The sequence below is a fragment of the Salminus brasiliensis genome, chromosome 21 (genome assembly GCF_030463535.1).
Source record: "Salminus brasiliensis chromosome 21, fSalBra1.hap2, whole genome shotgun sequence".
NCBI classification, from domain to species: domain Eukaryota; kingdom Metazoa; phylum Chordata; class Actinopteri; order Characiformes; family Bryconidae; genus Salminus; species Salminus brasiliensis.
The window spans coordinates 7,736,263-7,759,750 of record NC_132898.1 but is presented as its reverse complement, the minus strand read 5'-3'; the positions used below and the strand labels follow the sequence as shown (position 1 = coordinate 7,759,750).

Sequence of the window (23,488 nt, the reverse complement as noted above, 5' to 3'; positions counted from 1 at the left end):
GTGGCCAAGTTGAATTTTAGAACATTTTCAAAGAGAACTTCTCAAAGAATTGCTCTAGGAGCAAATGAAAGGAAGATTTCATTGAGCAGACTCACAGAAATAACTTGAATCTGACAAAAGTAATAATACATAAAAATTCTATGAAAATGAACAAATAAAAATCTGACATTGATTTTGAACCATGCTTCTACAGAATTATTTAAAAAAGTAAACTCATGAAACAGGCCTGGACAAGAATGATGGTACCCCTGAAAATAATGTGACCAAAGGGACATGTTAAATCAAGGTGTGTCCACTAATAAGAATCACAGGTGTCTACAATCTTGTAATCAGTCAGTGGGCCTATATATTGGGCTACATGTAGTCACTGTGCTGTTTGGTGACATGGTGTGTACAACACTCAACATGGACCAGAGAAAGCGAAGGAAAGAGTCTCAGGAGATTAGAAAGAATATTATAGACAAGCATGTTAAAGGTTATAAGACCATCTCCAAGCAGCTTGATGTTCCTGTGACTACAGTTGCACATATTATTCAGAAATGTAGGATCCATGGGACTGTAGCCAACCTCCCTGGACATGGCCGCAGGAGGAAAATTGATGACAAATCAAAGAGATGGATAATACGAATGGTAACAAAAGAGTCCAGAAAAACTTCTAAAGAGATTAAAGGTGAACTTCAAGGAACATCAGTGTCAGATCGCACCATCCATCATTGTTTGAGCCAAAGTGACTTTGACTTCATGGGAGTCAAATCATAAAAAAGCCAGACTGGAATTTGCCAAACTACATCTTGACAAGCCCCAAAGCTTCTGGGAGAATTTCTTATGGATATGTTCACTGAAGGAAAAATGAAGAATCAAGAAAAGAAAAGAACACTGTCCCTACTATGAAACATAAAGGAGACTCTGTTATGTTCTGGGGCTGCATTGCTGCATCTGGCAAACATTGGACTATTCTAAAGTGGCCTTCCATGAGCCCTGACCAAAATCCTATTGAGCATCTTTGGAAGGAGCTGAAACATGCCGTCTGGGAAAGGTACCCTTCAAACCTGAGACAACTGGAACAGTTTGCTCATGAGGAGTGGGCCAAAATATCTGCTGAGAGGTGACCGTTACAGAAATCGTTTTATTGCAGTGATTGTCTCATAAGGTTGTGCAACAAAATATTAAGTTAAGGGTATAATTATTTCTGTCCAGGCCTGTTTCATTAGTTTATTTATGTCTGACTTTCATTGGTTAATTTTCATAGCATTTTTATTATTTTAATACATGACAATGAATACACTACATGGATGGAATGTATTACAAACTAATTTAATTTATAAATGGTCATAATTAACATAATAAAAAACAAATCCTAGTTTTGCCAGCTTGCCATTGGCTGCGTTGAATTATCAATGACATTTCAACAAATATCTGCTCTTCATTGTGACATACTGTTATGTTTCATGTAGCATTTCATGTCACCCTGCCAAGGTGAAGGACAAGGTCAGCAGCTGGCGTGGTAGTGATGCTAATGGCGCCGTAGCAAAACTTCTACCATGATATCGTTGCTGGGCAAGGCCGGCGGTCTCTACAGTAGTGATGCTACCACCACTGTAGCAATGCTAACACTGTGGATGCAGTGCTAGCACTGCTCAGGAGATGCCGGCAGCCGGCACAGTAGCAATGTTAATGCCAAAATAGTGATGGTAATGGCACAATAACACAATGCTAACATCACTGTAGCGATGCTGCTGGACTGCTGGCTCAGTGGTGGCTCAGCATAGAACTTAGTTCTGGGCTATTGATGATAGGGTTGTGGGTTCGATACCAGGGCACGGCAAGCTGCCACTGTTGGGCTCTTGAGCAAGGCCCTTCACTCTCTCTGCTCCATGGGCACTGGAGTTGCTGGCCCACCGCTCCGTATGTGTGCTAGGTAGGTAAAAGGATAGGTAAAATGCGGAGGACACATTTTGCTGTACAGTGACAAATACATTTACCTTTATCTTTGTTGCTAAAGCCACGGTAGCGGACATGCTATTGCTACAGACTTTGATACACATTTTAATGCCCCAGTATATTTACGCACAACTTCCCTTTACAATAATCTTTTAAGCAAGGAGAGCTGACCTCAGCTTACCCTACCTGAAGTAACATCTCAGACCGCCAGTACGAGAAAATGTCTCTTCCAGGCAAACAAGAGGCAGATCTTTTCAGCAAGGTTGTCAGTCAGTCAGTCAGTCGGTCAATCAGTATGCTAAATTGTCTCTTCTAGACAAAAACAGTCAAAACTGTGTTTTAATTAAGACATCCGTGTAAAATCTACTTGCTTGCAACTTTCTCTAGGTGACAGCTCATCTCAGTAAACTCCTCTCATCCAGATTGTCAAAGATAGTGTTTACTTGTCTAAAATAACTTCTTTTCTATTTACAGTTGTTTTGTTTGTCCCACGCTTTGGGAACAAAAGCACAGGAGGGCATTAAAACTGAATCTGCCGTGGATTTACTGTAATTTGACAGGTGTCTTGAAAAAAAGGAGCCCAAAAAAAAAGGAAGCGTGAAAGCTTTGAGTGATTTCCCCGATGTACCAAATCTAGCTTTTATGTGGCATTACCAAATCAAATAAATGTTCTGCTTCAGGATGGAGAAAAGCGTTGATTTCTTTAAGCTCTCTTTGTCTACTTTTTCCCCCCTTGGTAATATTTAGTGCCTCTGAATGTGAGGTCTTTGGGTGCTGTACCAATTACCCAGTAGGTGCGGAACAATCTTTGGAAATCTTTTGTTGAAACAGTACACATGTTCAACAAAAGCTCCAACAACTGAGTCTGAGGGAGAAAAAAAAGGGGAAAGAAGTGCGCAGGAAACTAAAGCGGGGAAGAAACGCGAGGGCATGCGGATATGGAAATTATGGAGATTGGCCTCATTTGCATACAAAGGTGGTTAAAATGTTGAAGAATATCCAAACACTGTGTTCTAAAATTGCGAGGCGCCTGGTCGCCCCACAGATCTGATATGCGAGGCAGGAAAATAAACCAAAAAAAAGTACAGGTGAACTGTAGTGTAACTTTCTTATAGACCTTCCTTAACCCCTTAATGCAGAAAGGCTTCTTACACACTAAGGTGTATTACTCAGTAACTACAGGGACTTCTGTACAGACTGGTGAGGCTATTCTCTGGAAACAGAAGCTTGTAGTAACACTTTCAGCCCAGCGATGGGTCGATTTTTTTGTTTTAGCCTATATTTAACAATCTGTTTTGTTACTGTGTCTGGCATGTGAGGCCAGACTTGAAGGGATGAACACTTGCAGAGATGGAAATCAAAGCATGTAGGTTTATTAACCAAAACAAGCACAAATACCAGGGGTATGAAAAACGTGAGCAGAAACAGAGGGCAAAACAGTGAACAGAATCAAAACATGACAAACCTGGGACCGGGAGGAGCAGGGAGCTGAACGTGGAGAACAGAACATAGCTAGGGGAGAACCAAGAAAGGGGCCTGAACTTAGGGCAGAGTAGCTATGTAAACAAGAGGGGGGAGGCTGGGGAACCCTCCGCTAGATAAAAGGGGCAAGGCCGACCTAACCTGAATTTACAGCATGCTGCCTTGAATGTGGGTTGCCTTGGAACCGCTAAACCAAAAGGGCAAGACCGACCTAACCTGGCTGTGCAGCGTGCTGCACTGAATGTAGGTCACCTTGGAACCTAAACGGAAGTAAACGTACCTCGCTTGCCTCTAGAGGAAGTCAGAGAACCTTGCCTGAACATGAATCGTGAACTAGAGTCACTAGACTGAAGGGCAAGGACGACCTAACCTGACTTTGCAGCGAGCTGCCCTGAACATAGGTCGCCTTGGAACCAAAACGGAAGTGAACGTACCTCGCTTGCCTCTAGAGCCTCGTCTAGACATGAACCATAAACTAGAGTCAACCTGAACACGTGTAACGTGTGTGGAATCTCTGCACGTCCCAGGGATTTCAACGGAGTCAATTCACGGCCGTGAACAAAGGGGTAAAGCTCCTGAAGTACTCCCAGTCCCAGGTAAAACACATGAACAATGAATGAGGACTGAATCAACACAACTGAACATGAATCAACAGGAACTAATAGGAAGTCCTTATTTGAGCCTGTGGGCGACGGCTTGGGATCGCCCTGGATGAAGGCGCGATACTGAGTGCCTGACAGCCCTGTAACACTCCTCTTAGCATTAACATGAATGAGCAAAGCTAATCTGCTCTAGGCCGGACAGGTACATATATGAAAATTGTCAAAAAAGAGAAGGATATGATGTTATATATTATTATATGATATACGGCATGATATTATAGGCTATGATATATGATATGGTGTGGTGTGGTGCTGTGTGATATGATATGGTGTGATATGATATGATATGATATAGGCTATAATATATGATATGATATATGATATGGTGTGGTGTGGTGTTGTGTGATATGATGTGGTGTGATATGATATGATATAGGCTATAATATATTAAATTATATATGATATGGTGTGGTGTTGTGTGGTATGATATGATATGATTTGGTGGGATATGATATGATATAGGCTATTATATATGATAGGATATATGATATGGTGCGGTATGATATGAAATTATATGGTGGGGTGTGATATGATATAGGCTATTATATATGATATGATATATGATATGGTGTGGTGGGGTGTGATATGATATAGGCTATGATATATGATATGGTGGGGTGTGATATGATATATAATGGACGCAGTGGAAAAGCACAAGTGTGTGTGCATGCTGAAGGTGCAGTATGCACTGGAGTTTACGGTATTAATTACTGCGATGAGCTTTTTTAAGCATCTCCCTCGGGAAGAATGAGCGGAAACAAGTAGCCAATCAGCTACTTCGGAAGCCCTACTTCTGAGGAAAGGCCGGGTTCAGCAGAGCCGAGCTGGAGGCTTTTCCAGGGTCATCGCTCTCCCTTTCAATTAGCCCAGCCAACGCAATAATGCATGCAGAGAGTGTCCTGTGGGAAACATCTGGGAGTCGCGTCCCCAGATAAGGCTTACACCACTTACGCTTACGCACTTCTCAAACAGGACTTGAAAATGATTATGTTTGGGTTGCTGTTAGCAAACGTCTCCATCCCAAAGCAGCAGCTTCTTCAAATATCTATAAAAAACAAAACAAAGGATGCTAAGGTTAAGTTTTTAAATTCTACAGACAGTGAACTTTTGACTTTTAGAAGAATCCATATAATGATATTGATCTAGGAGATGGTAGTAAGGATGATTTTATATTTTTACTGAAAGGGTGGTATCTATTTATATCAACCTCTTAAATGGTTTCCAACCCTAGTCACAGAGTACCCTTGCCTAGGGGCATCAAAGAAGGAAGAGACACCAGCCCCAGGACTTACACCAGGGGCCTAGATAGACAACCAACTAAACTAAAAAAGCACATACAGTTCAGTATATGTCTTTTGTTGAGTACATTATGTAAACATCCAAAGCGCAGGCTAGAAAAAGTAAGTGAACCCATAAAGCTTTTCCTTACCCCCCTTTAACAGCAATCATCTCCATCAAAACCTCAAAATAAGAGAAGGAATTCTGGAATATTCCTCCCAGCAAATGTGTTTCAAATGTGTTGTGATCTTGTGCACACAGCCCTCTTCAGCTCATGGCACACTCTTAACAGGGTTGGCCATTCCCAAACACCCTGAATTCTCTTCTCTTTTAACCATTGTTGTTCATACGCTTTGGGTCATTGTCCTGTTGCATTACCCAACGTCTATTTAGTTTTAAGCACCTTTTTTAACCTTGGTTTCTTTCTCACATTTCTTCAGGATGGCCAGGATGGTCTGTTGTGTTCTTAGAGTGATCCTACCAGCAGGAGTCGTAATAGCCCTTTTCCCCATTTGTAGACAATTTGCCCAACTGTGGACAGATGTACACCCAGGTCTTTAACAAAATTGTTTTCCAGCTCTATGCATCTCTATAACATCTTATGAGGTCTTTTGAAGGATTTTTGCATTAAGGCATGATTCACACTAACCAGTCAGACTTGAGGAGCTCAGATTTCTCAGTAATCAGATATTTCTAGATTTTTCTAGTGCTGATACTAGTGCCTATTTTTGGCCCAGGCCTGGAAATGTGACAGCCATTTTTGTGTTTTCCCTACCAACACACCCACTTCAGCTCAGGAAGGCCTTGTTAATTAGTCAATTAGGTGGGTCAAGTGTACTTGAGCAGCAAAAACACTAAATTGTGCAGAGCAGGGGTACTCCAGCACAAGGGTTGGAAATCACTGGCAACAGGTGGAGCGAAGAAGAGGTTCCGGGACCCAACTGGCTGCTGTCTGATGTCCTTTAACAGCCACGTCTCATTTCACGGTCATCCCACACCTCCGGCAGTGGCTGCCCGAGGCCCGCTTCGCCCTGTGCTATCAGAGCTGTTTGTCATGCCACTGCTGTGAAGTCTGTGTGGAAAGGCAGGCAGGTGGGGTGGGGGGCTAGCCTCAGAGAACAGAGCATTACAGGTGAAGCCAGAGGCTTCCTCTGCTTCCCTCCGCTACAGCGCTAAACCCACCACCACCGCCTCTTGTTCCGCATGCGACATGCAGCCTAGAGCTGAAAGAAAGCTCCTGGGTGCGATTAGGACTAGTGGCTAAGTAGTGTTCTCTTCCTCTGTCCCCACTCCACTCCCCTAAAACCCCACTCATCTTGTATACATAGCAATTAAAAACCATTATTCCATAATCTTTCTGAATTCTCCCTAAGGCCAGAGTTCAGTTTGATAAGGGAATGCAAAGGGATCTAATCACCTCGGTCAAAAAAAATATCACAAATCATCCCCTTTCCATACGTGATTCTGGGAATTCGGAAAAGCTACTGGAATTTTTTACAACCTCTAGTAATGCAACATTTTTCACAGTTGCGAACAGAATTCTCTTCATTTCTAAAGAAGTCATGCCGATCAAGGGTTTCATTTCACAGGCTTATAGTAGCAGTGAAATTTCACTGCAGCATATGAAGCATTAAGGCAAGACACACTTTTGAAAAGTAGTGTTATTAGAGGGATACTGACACTCACAGTCATCACAGCTGAGGGTCAACACATAGGCAGGCAACAACAGTCTGGGCACAAGGGTCAGAAATTCTGAATATAACACACACTACTAAGATGGACAACTCATAGACAGACACTAAAAGTCTTTGCAAAGCCTGAGAACAAACACAGGTGCCGGCACTAATGACCGTCATAACAAACTCGGACCATTACATCTTTCAAGCCTCAGGCGGCTCCAGCATTTCCCAAAAGGCTTTGGCCACCATATTGTCACATATTATTGTCATTGTAACCATGAAAGCAAAGACTGACAGACAAGTGACATTTAGACCCTGTTTATACCTGGTAACTTCATATAACTAGTGTCTGGATTGTATCCTTATAAGATTTTAACTGGGTTCAAACTGGGCAGTCAGATGCATCTCTGGCTAGTCGAAGCTGATCACTGTGTGGGACAGAATATGCAAATTTGCTCGTTTGGGGGGCGCAATAACCTGATCAGGACATCCCTGTAATGACATCATTGTTAACTATATAAGGAAAAACATGGCAGATCATTATTTAAGAGGTTGTAGATCAACAGAATCTCTCAGCTTGTTCCAGTGAGTGAAACTTAATTACACTACATTTGGGGAGGCATTGGGAGGCATATACCCCACGGGAGGCTGAGGAATATGCGGCACTCATTTCAGGCCAAAAAGAAGCTAGGATATGTTGGAGGGGGGGGGCATCAAGTTCTGAGAGATGAAAGTTAGTTTGTGAGCCTATTAGGAGGGAAACCCACACACTCTCCTGTTCACCCCATAGGGACATTCTCCCATACAGCAAAGCTTAAGGTCCTACGGAGTGCAGCTTCTATCCACCTTTATTATTTCATGAGCCGGCCGAGACAGCTGAGCTAATTGCCTGTGCTCCGCCTGGTCCAGATGTCAGCACTATCATATCTTCTCTTCCTGTACAAGACACCACCATCCACTCTCCTTTTTGAATGGATTTCCTCAGGACGAGAGCGTGAATGCCCCTGTCACCAAATATGAGTGCTTTTTGTTGCTGCAGGATTACCTGAAAAGAGCTGAGATTCGCCTGGTGTTGAAAGGAGCGTGGTGTGTTAGGGCGCCAGTACTTGAAGTTTTCCCCTGTTTTTCCTCAAAGGGCTTGGGTGGTGTGATCAGTTGATGAGCTTGGTGGCCCTGCTGTGCGTTTGAAGAGCGACATTCATGTCGGTTCTTCCCAGATTAAAAAAAATACAAATCCGGTTACAGGTTTTAATGCAATATTTACATTTTGCTAATTGTATAGCTTGTGCAGAAAGAAAGCAGCATCATTTAAACAAAATAACCCATACAGTGCTGTTTTGATATACAGGTGTGGTCAGAAGTTTACATACACTTATAGAAGACATGAATATTAATTTTTCAACCATTTTTACCCAAACCCATTTGTTAGAACTGCTCCCAATGCAACCTCACCGGGCAACCAACGCATTCTGAGGAAAGCGCCTGGTACCCAGCTCTGACGCATTGGCCAGCAGAAACAAGTGATGTGGGGAAAGAGTAGTCTACACTTACCTGGCTTTATCTATTCCACAGCCATCTTTGATGTATGTTTGATATAAGTCATTGTCCAGCTGGAACACCCAATTGTGCCCCCTATTAATTAATTACCCAACCAAATCCAATTACCCTAGACATAGCTACAGTTTGCGCTTCTTTGTGGACATGAACAAACTAGGATGCACCTAGACAGGCTGTTAAGTTCTCACCACCATTTCCCAGCCTTTCATCTACACAGCCTTTCCTACACCTCTGCATTATTATAGTCAACATGTTGCTGCTTGTCATATAAGCTTTGGTGTTCTGCTAAGAACAAGATAAGCTTTTCTGCTGCCATCTAGATGCTCATTTGCTTGGTCTGCAACCATGACAATAGAACTCTGATTGGCCGTCAGGTTCAGACTCAATGTGAAAGACATCATTAATATATGTGTATTAAGGGGCCTTGAGTCAGCTGGACCACTCCAAGGCCAATTGCATCCACGTTTTAACAGTCTAGCTGATAGTTTAGGTTAAGCTACAGCGTTTCTTCTTACTCCTTCTTCATTATTCCATCTACTTTGGGCAATATATAGGTTCTAAACCATCCCCCATACCATGCTGCTACCACCACCATGCTTAACAGTTGGTACAGTGTTCATGTGCCTCGCCTTTGTTGCTCCCAACATATTGGGTCCAAACATTGTCACTGTGGTCAAATTCAATCTTTGACTCATCTGACCATATCACTTTCCTCCAGAATTCTTTTTCTTGTGGTCAGATGCAAACTTTAGTAATGCTTGAAGGTGTCAGCTTTGAAACAGGGGCTTATCTATCTTATCTAACCAGTAGACATTGTTCATTCTGTAATGTCTTCTTCTTTTGCCAGTGGGACGCCATTAATGAAATGGACGAGTACTTCAGCCCAATCCATACATACCAAGTCTGCAATGTCATGAGCCCCAATCAGAACAACTGGCTGCGGACAAACTGGATCCAGCGCAATGGAGCCCACCGCATCTACATTGAGATCAAGTTCACGCTGCGAGACTGCAACAGCATGCCGGGGGTCTTGGGAACGTGCAAAGAAACGTTCAACCTCTACTACTACGAGGTGGACCGCGACATGGGCACCACCATGTGGGAGAGCCAGTTCTCCAAGATCGACACGATAGCGGCTGATGAGAGCTTTACCAACGTGGACCTGGGGGTACGGAGACTCAAGCTCAACACAGAAGTGCGAGGTGTGGGGCCTCTCTCCAAGCGAGGCTTCTACTTGGCCTTCCAGGACATCGGAGCCTGTATTGCTGTGGTGTCCGTGCGAGTTTACTATAAGAAGTGCACAGGGATGGGTCGGAACCTGGCCGTGTTCACAGATGTTGTGACCGGAGCTGATTCATCGTCACTGGTGGAGGTCAGGGGTCAGTGCGTGGACCACGCAGAGGAGAGGGATACGCCCAAGATGTACTGCAGTGCTGAAGGGGAGTGGCTGGTTCCCATTGGGCGATGCGTGTGCAGTGCAGGCTTTGAGGAACACAGGGAGTCTTGCATTGGTGAGCAGCACTGTTTTCATTTTGTGTGCATGTCATCATCCATCTGTAGACCTGGAGAGCTAGCAGCAGGTCAAGATCTGCAGTTTCAGGTCTATGCAGTGGGTTTGGGCTTGTGCCCCCTGTCACTTAGGTTTAGATGTATTTGGGCTACTTGTGTGTAGGTTGATAACTAGGCAAAGGCAGCTAACTTACTTATTTAACATGGCTGTTATTGCCAAAAAGTTATACAGTGTCCAATGGTATTTAATAGCTCCTCCTCCTCCACCTTCATAACCTAATTTTCATAACCTTTTTATTTACAGTGATCTGAATTGCTTTTCCACACACCTCTTCAAGTGGTTGCTGTTCTCCACACATTTCCCAACAGAGTCCCACAAGTTCCTAATGGTGTTGGAAATATCTGAGGACTGTGTTGCAGATACCATCACCAGAATATACTCACTCCTCAACCCACTCCATAACTTGATGAATGGTGTGGCAGCTGAGATTCTATTGATGGCAGACCAAGCCATTTTTGTTGTGGTTCTCCACCAAAAAATAATGGTTAGGTCTTTCAAACACATCATTAGCAGGTGCAGTTTGTGCAGCATAGTGGGTGAAAACAGCGTATTCTCCATGACAGACTAGGATTTGATTCCCCGGCCATGCAAGCACACCACACTATACTTATAAAAGTCCTTCAGGGACCTGAGGAACATTTGGTTCATTAGTTTGAGGCTATGGAGGAACCTCTTAAGGTGCTTTAAGGAAACTTCAGGGAACCCATTTTCTTAAAGGTTCCTCAGGGCATTTTTTGAGGTTCCTTCACAGTTTCAAACTCCAAAAGGTCACATTTTGGTGTGTTTTAAAGGTCTAACCCTTATTTTTTTGGTGGAGAACCACAGCAAGAATGGATAAGAAGGATCTTATCTTTTTAACAATGTCCTCTACATTTGCTTACCTGTGTGCCATTATATTCAATTAATGATATTCAATTCCATTATTTAATTCAATCTTGATCAGTCAGCCAAACGCTATAAATGTGAATGTGTTATTGCAGAGATATTAATAGAAATATCGAGAAAACTTCAAAGGGTTCATTCATTTTTTTTCTGATTATTTAAGCTACTACACTTGCTTGTATCTCCAGCTTTTTCCCATTATATGCCTTTACCAACAAGTCACTGGCTTGTCTATGTTGAAAAATGGAACTTTTTACAGCCTTTGTTGAGCATTGCAAGCTCTCCTATAAGTGGTATTCCAACACAAGACGTTATTAATCACAGGCCTAAACCAACATCCTGTTCTGAAAACGCAGGTCTAGCTGCTGGCTTCCCAGGTCTGCAAATAGATGCATCATTCTGAGATGTTATCGTGAACGTTCAGAGATTAAATTTAGACTCTTAGACTCTTAACAGAATAGGATCATAACACATTTGTTGCTTTCAAGTGAGCAAACAGCTTGAAATGAGCAGCTGTGGGAATGCTGAACAGTATCATCTGTCCTGACACTGCCCAGAGAGTAACTTGAAAGACGAAGACGAAGGTGTCGGATCACTGGTGTCAGATTTGCATGTGTGAAAAAGAATGTGTGCCGGAGTGCTTGGGTATTGTCAAAGTGTTAATGTTGCCTCATGTCAACTGATACAGCTGATACTGTAATTTATTTAGAAAATTGAAAACACACTTTTCAGCCAACAGGGGCGGCCTTTTCCTGTTTCTTTCTTAAGACTAAAGCAGCTGTCAGCAGTTCTGGTCAGGTGTTGTTTTTGTTATTCTGTGCGGAGGAAAATGACCAGACTGTGCTGGACACACACTACCCCTCCAGAACCAAAATGAAGACATAGAAGACAAGGCACTTACATATTTAGAAAGAGTGATTGCGTGCAAGCACCATCATCTTAGTAACAGTCCGCTCGCCATAGAACAAATTCAAGCCTGGCTGACTGAAAGCCATTTATACACGTTTAAACGAGAATGACTCCGATCAAGAGACTGTTGACACAAGTGTTGGAGTAACAGATTTAAATTCCGGTTCTGCTGTATTTGGACTCGTAGCCGACTTAGGTAAGTAAGCTAGCAGGCTAAACACCACCGCACAGACCATGATCCAGCTACCTGAGGCTCAAATCACACATTTTTAGGGGATGAAGCCTCATATTTAGGAGCGCAAAGTTAAGTGAATGGTCTCAGAAGGGCTAATCCAGGTTTGCTTGCTCTGTCTTTCAGTCGAACTCAGCATCACTAAACATGCAACCACAGTGAGGTTTTTTTCTGAGCATGACATCACCAGTCATCAGTGAGCACCCACAGCACCCCCACCCTGTGGCTTTCTGAAATTGCACATGGGGGAATGAGCTTATTTGGTTCTAAGTACTAGACAGATAGAGAACAGAACCTTGACACATCAAACCCTTGTTATTTTAAAATACAGCAGTATACAGTATTACGGCTATACCGGCCATACCTAATGTCATGGTTCTTTATAGAACCAGTGCCACTGCTAAAGAACCCTAGAAGAGTCTTCAGATGTTGACCGGAAACATAATTTTGGTTATGCTTAAAAAATCTCTCTGTAATGGTACAGAAGCTCAAATATCACTTGTCAATGCAAGAGGCCACACCCATTCATCAAGTGATCAAGTGACCTGAGAAAGTGTGGAAGTTCAGTGGAAGTACAATCCCCATAGTTACACAGCCTTGAGCACTTCTGAACCACTAAAAGGAGGTGTGTGGAAAGCAGCGAGGTTGTCCATTTCGATAATTTCAAGAAAACATCACTAGGCAATTATCATGGCTAGAGGAGGACCCCCAAAAAACGTGGTTGTGGGTTTAGCGTGACTCCAAATCATGAAGCCGGCCTTTATTTAACTTGTTACAAGTCTATTTACTGTTCCATTACTTTGTTAGACTGACCTCATTTGGCCACCCCTGCATGTCTAAGGCGTTCCGATGTTATGGTAATAAGATACAATTAATCAAACCTATCGGGTAATTAAACTTTAAGCAGCTAAAAGCAAACGTCCGCAGATGAGTTATGGAACAGTAGCTCTAGCAAAATATCCACCGCACCCGTTCTCCTTCCGTGCAGGCCAGGCTCTTCTGGGTTTGACTTGTTTTGACAGCTCATTGGTAAAGCACTTCCCCATCTCTGAATTATGCAGCATTGCTGAGAATGTCTTGCTGCCCGTGCGGATTGGAAGCTCTCTATTAGCATTTTGTGTAAAGAACATTTCATGTTTTCATTGCCACCCACAACTTTATTGCTCAGAGGATGTGTGGTACTGTACTGTGAAGCAGTGGAATTTAGAGGAGCAGTGTGAGAGTACCAATTGCAAGGCTTTATTAGTCGGTTTTGCAGCATGGATTTATTTTCATTATTGTAGAGTTTACAACTTTCAGATTTACACATTTACACAATTACACAACCTTCGTCCATCAAACGTCCTTTTAAAAAGTGAAATTTCAAAATAACTCATCTATGTATTGAAGTAATATTCTAATTTCATTATTAAACTTAGGTTGGAAACCAGCCTACTAATTCTTAAAGCTTTAAAGTATGATGAAATATGATGCAACACAATTCATTTGTCTGTGGAATTAGTAAATGCTGGTAAACTAACCAGCTAACACTGGACTTCAGGAGCTGGACTTCGCAGGGTGTAGTTTTCTCAGTTCTTCATTTCAACTTAATTTTGTCACACTGTTCCGTTCAAACAGACAACAATAGACCCCGTTTATACCTGGTCACTTTGACAGCTTGTCTAGTCCCTATAGAGAAGTCCTGCCAATAGAATAGGACTCTCTGGAGCAGATAAACATGATCCTTTTGGCACCATGCTGCCTAATACCAGGTGTGGGCTAAAGGTGTATAAAGCCTCTCAGCATCGAGCTGTGGAGCAGTGAAACTATTGTGTTCTGTGGAATGATGGTTGGAGCTCCATCCAATATTTTTTTAGATGAGTTGGGGAGTTGGGGATCAGGTGGGGTAGTGATCACCCAACAAATTGACCTAGCTAATTCTCTTGTCGCTGAATGCAGTCAATCAAATCCTTAGAGGAATGCTATAAAATCTAGTAGAAAGTCTTCTTACATGGACAGTAGAAACAGTTACTCCAGTAAAAGCATGTAAAACTCTATTTTAATACTCTTGATTTTGGAAGAAACAATGAATGAGCAGGTGTCCCAAAACTTTCGTCCAAATAGTGTACACCCAGACCTCTAGAAAAAGGCCGACTAGCCCTAGTCAAAGCTGCAGATGCAGGAAACGCAATGGCCACTTTGGGAGAATATGGCGTTTTTGTTATTGGTAGTTTTTGGACACTTTTTTCGAAAGTGTGACTCAGTCATGATCTGGGGAAGCAAAGTCAAAAACTGTGCCCGAGGAAGCAAAAGCCAAATAAGCGAGTAGGAATTCCTGCAAGGCTAAAAGCTAACCTAACCCTTTTCTAAGCTCATTAGCCAATTAACCACAGCTAACAGTGATCTGACAGAATAACAGCTATGTGGTCATTCGGATACCTCGATGTAATCTGACCGATCAAAAACGAGCTCATTCAACAGCTCCATGCAGTTTTAGGGTCGTTTACATAGCGCTAAACTGGTGGCTCTAAGCTTCCATTACTTGTTAGCTGCATCAGCCGCGTAGCTCCAGTGCAAAAGCCAACTTTGGACACCAAACATGCTTATCTTGGCTGATCAGCTCTGTTTATCTCTGTGGCTAAATTCATGATATTGACTCCAGTAGCCTCTTAATTTATTGCTTAAATGACTGTTTTACTTCGAGTAGGGAAATGACTATAATCACTTGCTATTATAAGGCCTGTGCTAATGAGCTAATGTGGTCCATTTGCTTTTAATAAGGGCTGTAATTCAGTAATTGCTATGAGTCCACAAGGGCTGAAGTCTTCCTCTTTTGCTCAGATGTGGGTCGTGAGTCAATTGTTAAAGGTTAAGTGTCAGATTTAGCGAAGCCAGGCCGCCCCGCTCGAACTGGGTCGCTGTGCTAATTTGTCCAGCCACCATGCTGGCTCCCAGTCACGCACATCTCAGAGTCGAGACAGAGCCTGCCACGGCTGACACGCACACACACACACTCACACACACACACACACACACACATAGGCACTGGAGCTTTACATAGACCCAGGGTCTGCCAGCCCCTCCAACTAGCCTGAAGCTCTGTGGCTCACAGTGGAGGGGCTTGCGTGTTAGCACTATAGAAAACGTCCAAAAGCTTTTTTTCCTCTTCTTCGAGCGAGGCTCTGACCGACAGGCTCCCACCTCACTTTTTTAAGTGCCGATCAAAACACAGCGAATGGCTTCACATGTCAGGCCTGTCGACTCTGCTTTGGGTCGGCCCGATCTGGTCGTGGCTGCTGGCCCTGCCAGGCCCGGGGGGATGCGGGCGGAGGGGAAATATCCATTTCAAAGGGGACGAGACAGTACATGTTCATCAGGGTGGCACTGAGCATTGTCAGATCCACTTGGCCTGGCGACTTGATTTAACTGACTCACATTCAGCACACAGCCTCCTCCCACATGCTAGCGAGCAGCTGTGGGCTAACTTATTTATAAAGGGTAGTAAATAGGGACTCGTCCGACAGGATCAAGCTTGGCAAGCCTGGTGCTATGATGCTACGGCCTCATTAACCAGCTTAAAAAAAGTTAAAAAGGTCAAATTCCTATGAAATTTCGATGCAAAGTAATTTGCTCATGCTTGTATTTGTGTGAGTTTAAATATAGGCTATGTGAACAAATATGATTCACAGTAAGACATTTGCATATTTACAAGCATTCTCACGGTCCGAGATGGAATATTTCTGGCTTGAAGTCCAAGTAGTCCCTTGTTGGTGTGGTGAGTGATGGAAGAAAGGGAGGAGATCGGGTGGAGGTGAGTGCAACGTTTGTTTAACGTAGAGTAGGACTGAAAGTAGGGTTATTTAAGGGGCTTGATGGCCAGGAGGGGGGTTTGGGGTGTGGTCCTTAATAATGTCATAATGTTATGATTCTAAAATAGTTGTATTTATTATGTAGTTGTATCAATTATATTACCGTTATTATTGCAGCTTTCCAAAGGATTCAGAAATCATCTGATAGAGAAGACTGACATCGTTTATCCCACATTCCTGAGGACACATTTGAACATCTCAGGAGTGCCACAATTTTAGCATTTCTCCTTCTTCATCATGGTGCTCATTTTACTTGTGAAGGTTTCAGCAAGTCTTTCTACAAAATGTGTGCAACCATTTCCATGTTGCATTTTTTTTTTCATGAAAGATATGTTCATCCTGCAAAAAGCATATATTCCCACCTAAGGCATAAAATCCTTATTTTATTTTAGTATTTTAGTTTTATTGTTTTTGTTGAAACAAATGTGACGGGGTGGTACATTTCCTCCTAAAATGGCCACATGCCAGTTATTTTCTATTTTGTTCCCGGATGGTCCAAAAACTCAGATTATGTCACTTTTCTTTGTGCTGTCATTTAAAGCAACAGTACATTATTTAATTATGATAGATAGAATTTTCACTTTACTGCATAATTAACACACTGCAGGCTGTATTACCTACCTCTGGGGGACTGTTCGGCACTAGGTCTTATATGTACATATATTTTTTTCCCTGTTGTACCGTATTCGGACCAAACCAAGAGGTAAAGGTGCACATATTTGTCACTGTACACTGTAAAGCGAAATGTGTTTAACCCATCTGGTAGTGAACACACACACACACACACACACACACACACACACCCAGAGCAGAGAGGGTAAAGGGTCTTGATCAAGGACCCAACAGTGGCAGCTTGCCGAGCCTGGGAATCGAACCCACAACCCTGTTATCGATATCCCGGCGCTCTAACCGCTGAGCCACCACTGCCTAGGTCCAACCTGCGCTGCCATTAGACCTCTATATGTTGCTTTTTAAGAAAAAGTGTTTTCTCATATATCATGATAACAAGAACACAACGAATAGATTTAAGCTTTGGAAACAAAAAAATTGTGCTTGGCAGACGCAAATGCCACCCATTTGTAGAAACAATTGCCTACAGTTTGCTTTACAGTTTCTAAAGGGTTGCCTAGACATGACAGGAACTATTTGTTCAAAAGCCCTGTTAAAAATGTTAGAATCTTCTCAAATCCCAATTTGTCTAAGCCTGTAAAGTTAAAAGATGCTGTTGATTCAAAGCTGCTACTGAACTTCAACAGACTGCCTGAATTAGTTACATTCTCGTCTCTCAAGTGGGTTCTTTAAGTGAATGTTGAGCAGTTGAAAAGACTATTTTTTCCATTTTCCAGATATCTCCAATATATTAAATGATCATGTAATTCACCAGTGTTCGAACACTAAAACAGACTTACTAACCTTTGCATCAATTTGTTGGTTCGACTATTGCTTCTCAGACAGCTAGCAAACCCATTCAGTTCATGAATTAACAATACATCTGTGCCTCTTTTTTAAGCTGTGAGGAGCTATAGTCTTTTCAAGGCCTCCTGGCACTGCCGGGTGCTACTCCTCGCCTTCGCTGTTCACCATTCAGCTGTAAAACTGTCTGTCTGTAAAGTTTTACTCTGATGTGAGCTTATCCTTATCTGCCATCATCAGTAACATGACCGTTTGTTCACCCATTGATTAATGAAGCTTGTGTTGACTCTTTTGATGTTTAGGAAATTCTTCTAGTTTATTGTAGTGTATTGTGTGATGGACGTTTCCGTTTCATACCGTTCACGACCCAGTTGGGACTATGTTTAGATATGGAAACTAATCTTCAAAAGCAACAGTAATTCATCATGAACAGAGTCCGCTTGAATCAAACCCCAGACCATTGATATCAGTGCTCTGGACTGCTCCCGGCCTTAAAACAGCATCCACACTTGACCAAACGTACCAAACTGGTGAAGCAAGCAGACCTGGGTCCAGATAAAAGCTCTAGTATGAAAGCGACCTAAGAAGTTTACAGCCCATGGTACTGTAGCTAACCTCCCTGGATGTGGACGGAAGAGAAAAACTGATGGATGGTCGAAGATTACAACAAAGGATTGATGTTTCCAGATATCTCAAATATATTACATGATCATGTAATTCACCAGTGTTCGAACACTAAAAGACTTACTAACCTTCGCATCGATTTGTTGGTTTGACTACTGCTTCTCAGACAGCTAGCAAACCCTTTCAGTTCATGAATCAGCAAGACATCTGTGCCTCTCTTTTGAGCTGTGAGGAGCTATAGTCTTTTCAAGGCCTCCTAGCGCTGCCTGCTACTCCTCGCCTTCGCCGCTCACCATGCAGCTGTAAAACTGTCTGTCTGTATCCTTATCCATCATCTGTAGCCATCATCAGTAACATGACCTTTTGTTCACCCATTGATTAATGAAGCTTGTGTTGACTCTTGTGGTGATGTTCAGGAAACTTATCTGCAAAAAGCAGCAATTCATCATAGATGTGACGTCGCAACCATGAACACATTTACCTGCAGTCATGTCCAAAAATATTGGCACCCCTGCAGTTCGTTAGAACATGCACCACTTGACTCAGAAACTTGTTGTGGTTACAAATGCTTTTGATGTCACGTGACAAAATGAGCCAATCACAAATCCCCATACATGCCACAGAGCATGGATAGAGGATAGTTTCCACCTACAGCAGACTGCACCACTAGGAGTTCACTAGAAGCGAACCCCAGACTACCAAGAAATCTGTGTTCTGGGCTACTCCTGGCCTAAAAAACACCTTCAACATTTGGCCAGACATTCCAAACTCACAAAACAAGGAGACCTGGGTCCAGATTGAAGCTCTAATGTGAAAATTACATAAGAAGTTTAGAGTCTATGGTATTGTAGCTAACCTCCCTGGACATGGACGGAAGAGAAAATCTGATGGAGGATCGAAGATTACTGCAAAATATAGTTTGATGGCTATTGCTATGGCGGCTAAAGAACCTCAATCAACTTCCAAACAACTTCAACGGTCACTATGGTAGGAAAAACAAAGCCTTCAAAGAAAATAATGTGGGGCCCCTATGATTTTTCACAGTTTTCCTCCCCAGTTTTAGACAGTCATTTACCCAACCCACATTGGGAAGACATGCCTCCTCCGACACGTGCAACCAGCAACTGCTTTTTTTCAACTGATGCTGGGCAACCAGCAGTCATTCCTATGCAAACTACAAACCAGCATCACACTGAAGTGATGTGGGGAGAGAGAGTGAGCCATTTACTCGGCCAATTATGCTTTCTCTGGCTTCGGCTGCTGATGGCAGGCAGCATGATGGTAGGCAGGCAGGATCATGAGGTCATAGTGGCAATGCCTTAGTCTGCTGGACCCCTTAGAGACCCGACTTGTTTAACACTAAGGGATGTTGGTAAAGAGATGTTTTTGGGATGTGAACTAGCACGAACATTAGGTAAACAAAATTTTGCAACAGCAGCAAATTGGGCATAAACAGGCTAACATGTAAAGACGAAGCTCGTAAACTCAGCTCACTCAATTCCCACTCCTCTTTTCATGCCAGAACGAGATGTTTGATGAGCAGCCGTCGTGTTGTTTTGCGGCGTGCAGGCAAGCGGCGCGAGGGCAGGAAGAATCTTCTGCTCACACGCCGTTCCCTCTGGGACACAACTGGGAGGTTGGTGCCCACTCGCGCTAATTATCTCTGGTGGCTGCCGCTCCTCAGGGGCGTCCTTTCATCACCAAGCAAAGTCACTCGACCTTGGTGGGAACCTGATGAAGTTAGGAGTAGGATCTATTTTTTGTTACTGTGATTACTAATACCTTCTTTTCTTTATCAAAGCCAGATTTTACTTTGTTTGCTCGGTTTGTACAGATGAGGACTCCGCCTGTGTCTGAGCTGGACTGACCCTTATTCAGGAAAGCATGTGGGATGATATGCCCACTACTCCACATCGCTCAACATCAGAGCAAGTGGGGATTTGAAGGCAACCGATGTATCACTTGATCTGTGTGGGAAATTTCTCATTAACATATCACTTGGGACGGCTCAATTTGAGACAATTTACACGTTTACATCCAAGTCTAGTACGCTGATTAGGCGAAATCACAGCTGTTTTGAGCGTAAAAAGAATCAGTACCTAGGGCCCTATTTCAGCTACCTTTAGACGAGCCATCAACCGCACATTGCACAGCTTAACTTAGGGTGTGTCAGTGTGTCTTTGCTATCGTAACTACAAGAAAAGTACACCTTGTGTGGCTCAAAACGCACAAAAGGCATGTACTAAGTATCTTAATTAATCATGGGTGTGTTTTAGGCATAATGTGCAGTAAACCAATCAGCGTGTCACTTGCCATTCCCTTTAAGAGCCAGGTGGCGCAACTGAAATAGCGTGAAATAGCAACCCTGTGAGAAGACCACCAATTTGAATCCGGATATTCCCATTTATTTTTTCCGTACTTAAGTGATGGAGAAATGAGTCAAACTGAATTGTCAATAAGGAATCGGAAAGTGGAGGTGTACATGCACTGGGCTGTACGCGCCTGTGTTGACAATTCGCTGCCAAGATAGCAACGAACGTCTGACTGTTGACGTCTGCCTAGATTGTTTTCAGTCAGTTGCGCACCTGTGTTTTCCGTTGCCAAGATAGCAATACACCAGAAATTAACCTGACCATTTTGAGACGCCACGCCCATCGGCGTAGATATATTCACAAGCATTGTTGCTTTTTAAATGTTGCAGGCGGAAGACGTGGACATAGACTGTTGGCAGAGTGAAAGATAGCAACGAGTATCGCGACGCACCTTACGCAGGATAGGGCCCATAGTGGAGTTATGACATAACTGAATTTTGGGAGAAGGACCACACCACAAACTCCTCCTCCTGGCCCTCAAGCCCCTTATATAACCCCACTTCTCAGTCTGTTCTGTCTCTGAGCATGGTCCGCACTAGCAAATACAGTATATACATATACATACAGTTGTCACAGTTGATGTTAAAAGACAGCATCTACCATCAGAAAGAGATGCCACATGTTTGATGGGAGGTGAGCAAGAAGGAAACCTTAGGGCAAGACTGAAGTCAAGCCAGACCTGACAAAAATACATATATATACAAAAATACAAAAAAATCACCAAGACAAAAACCAGCACTGTGTGCTTTGGACATATGAATCTTGAGTTCTGCCCTGATCAAATCAAACTACAATAGTCATGCATGGTAGATGCGACCTAAACTAAAAGCTTCTGTGGCTGAACAACATTTCAACATTTAGTGTACGTCTACATTTTTCCAGAGATGTAGACGTTGTTAAAGAAAACACAACCCATAGTAAAACCCTGTAGTGTCTGTAGACCTTGGTGTAGGAGGCCTGGGTGTTTAGTACACATACTTAGTATAATAAAGAGTACTGTGATGAGGTGTCTCCAGCGATTACTATGGCCTTAGAACACTATTATCTGCTAACGTTAGGCAAGGCAACTTAAGCGAAACCCTAAAAAGACCACCCTCGTCATTTCACAGTGCACTGATGGATACCCAGACCCTAACAATCAAAACAAAGCCTTGGCAGCTCTGATAAGTAATGCAGATATTGCTTTTTGAGAAAGGAAAGTATTGGGATTTGATGGGGGGCTAATTAGCATTCTTTGTGTCTTAGCTTGGTGTGCATTGTCTGTAGCGCGAGGCTTTTTCTGGCAACCATATTACATCAGGATTAAATGTGGGAGCTGAAGGCTCCGCTCAACAATATTAAAGCCCCCTCATGCTATTTTGCCATTGTGACGGCGCGCTCGTTTAATCTGTAGGCTCACAGTACAGGCGGGGATAGGGGTGTGTTGGGGGGGTACTGGTGGAAGGAGGTGGGGAGGGCTTCTTTCTGATAAAGGAATGAATTGTATCTCTAGCAGACGGGGCTGTGTCGTGTCACTCAAACCAAACCCCCCCTCCCTCTCTCCCCATCAACGCCACTGCTGGCAACCGCTCTCCAGGTATGCTGAGGAACCGCCGGCACAATAAGGTCCAGACAGAAAACGTCCTCAGTCATTCAGAGTGATTCAGAGTGGCCTTTTTTTCAATATTATTCCATAATTTGCTGCAGAAGAGTCCATAAAATAGCCAATTCATTTGCTGCGTTTGCTTTTCAAAACCCCATACACAGTGTTCATGCTGTAACCTTTCTGAGCAATCGTTTCTGTGAATTCCCATTTCCACGCAGTGATTCATTTGTTAATTTAGTGATTTGTTCAATGTACATTAGATACATTTTGTAATTCACACAATAAATATATACTGTGTGTAGATTTTCATACATTCAAGCTTGTGTGTAGTGATTCATGCATGCATACTTATGGGTAGTAATTCATGTGCTCCTACTTATGTAGAGGTAATGCACTTATAAATCAGGGTAGAGATTTATGCCTTCATTCTTCTGTGTAGTGATTCATGCACTCATACTTTTATCTAGTGATTCATTTATTCATTGTTTGGTGTAGTGATTCATTCATTCATTCTTCTGTGTACTGATTTATGCCTTCTTTCATCTGTGTACTGATTTGTGCCTTCTTTCATCTGTGTAGTGATTCATACATTCATACTTTTTATCTAGTGATTCATTGATTCATTGTTTGGTGTAGTAATTCATTCATTCATTGTTTGGTGTACTGATTTATGCCTTCATTCTTCTGTGTAGTGATTCATACATTCATACTTTTATCTAGTGATTCATTCATTCATTGTTTGGTGTAGTGATTTATGCATTCATTTTTTTGTGTTGTGATTCATTCAGTCATTCTTCTGTGTACTAATTTGTGCCATTGTTCTTCTGTGTAGCGATTCATACATTCATACTTCTATCTAGTGATTCATTGATTCATTCTTCTGTGTACAGATTTATGCATTCATTCTTCAGGGTAGTAATTCATGTGCTCATAGTTATGTAGATGTTAATGCATTTATAAATCTGTTTAGTCTTTGAAGTGATTCATACATTAATTATTTTGCAAATTGATTCCTGCATTCATTATTCTGTGTTCTGATTAATTTATTCTTTCTTCTGTGTAGTGATCCATACATATTCCTCTCTTACTCCTCTCTTACTTCTCATAATTCACTTTTCTGTGCAGTGATTTATGCAGTCATACTTCTTTGTACTTCTCTCTAATGATTCATGTATTCATTCTAAATAGTAATTAATGTGATCATAGCTATGTAGAGGGTCATGCATTTATAAATCTGTGTATCTTGTGCATATTGATTCATGCTTATATTCTTCTGTGTACTGATGTGTGCCTTCTTTCTTCAGTGATGTGATTCATGAATTTATACTACTGTCTAGAGATTCATGCAGTCATACTTCCATCTAGTGATTCATGAATTCATACTACTGTCTAGTGAGTCATGCATTCATTTTTCTGTGTAGTGGTTCATTCAGTCATACTTTTATCTAGCGATT

The 23,488-nt window shown here is 42.5% G+C and overlaps 1 protein-coding gene across 3 annotated transcripts in view; it reads left to right on the top strand.

Moving 5' to 3' along the window:
• Positions 1-23,488, top strand: part of epha8 (eph receptor A8) — a 120,977-nt gene that overhangs the window by 58,300 nt on the left and 39,189 nt on the right. For all 3 annotated transcript variants that reach the window (XM_072666275.1, XM_072666276.1, XM_072666274.1), the window contains exon 3: positions 9,447-10,110. In XM_072666275.1, the coding sequence (XP_072522376.1) occupies positions 9,447-10,110 (664 nt within the window). The remainder of the gene's footprint in view (positions 1-9,446; positions 10,111-23,488) is intronic.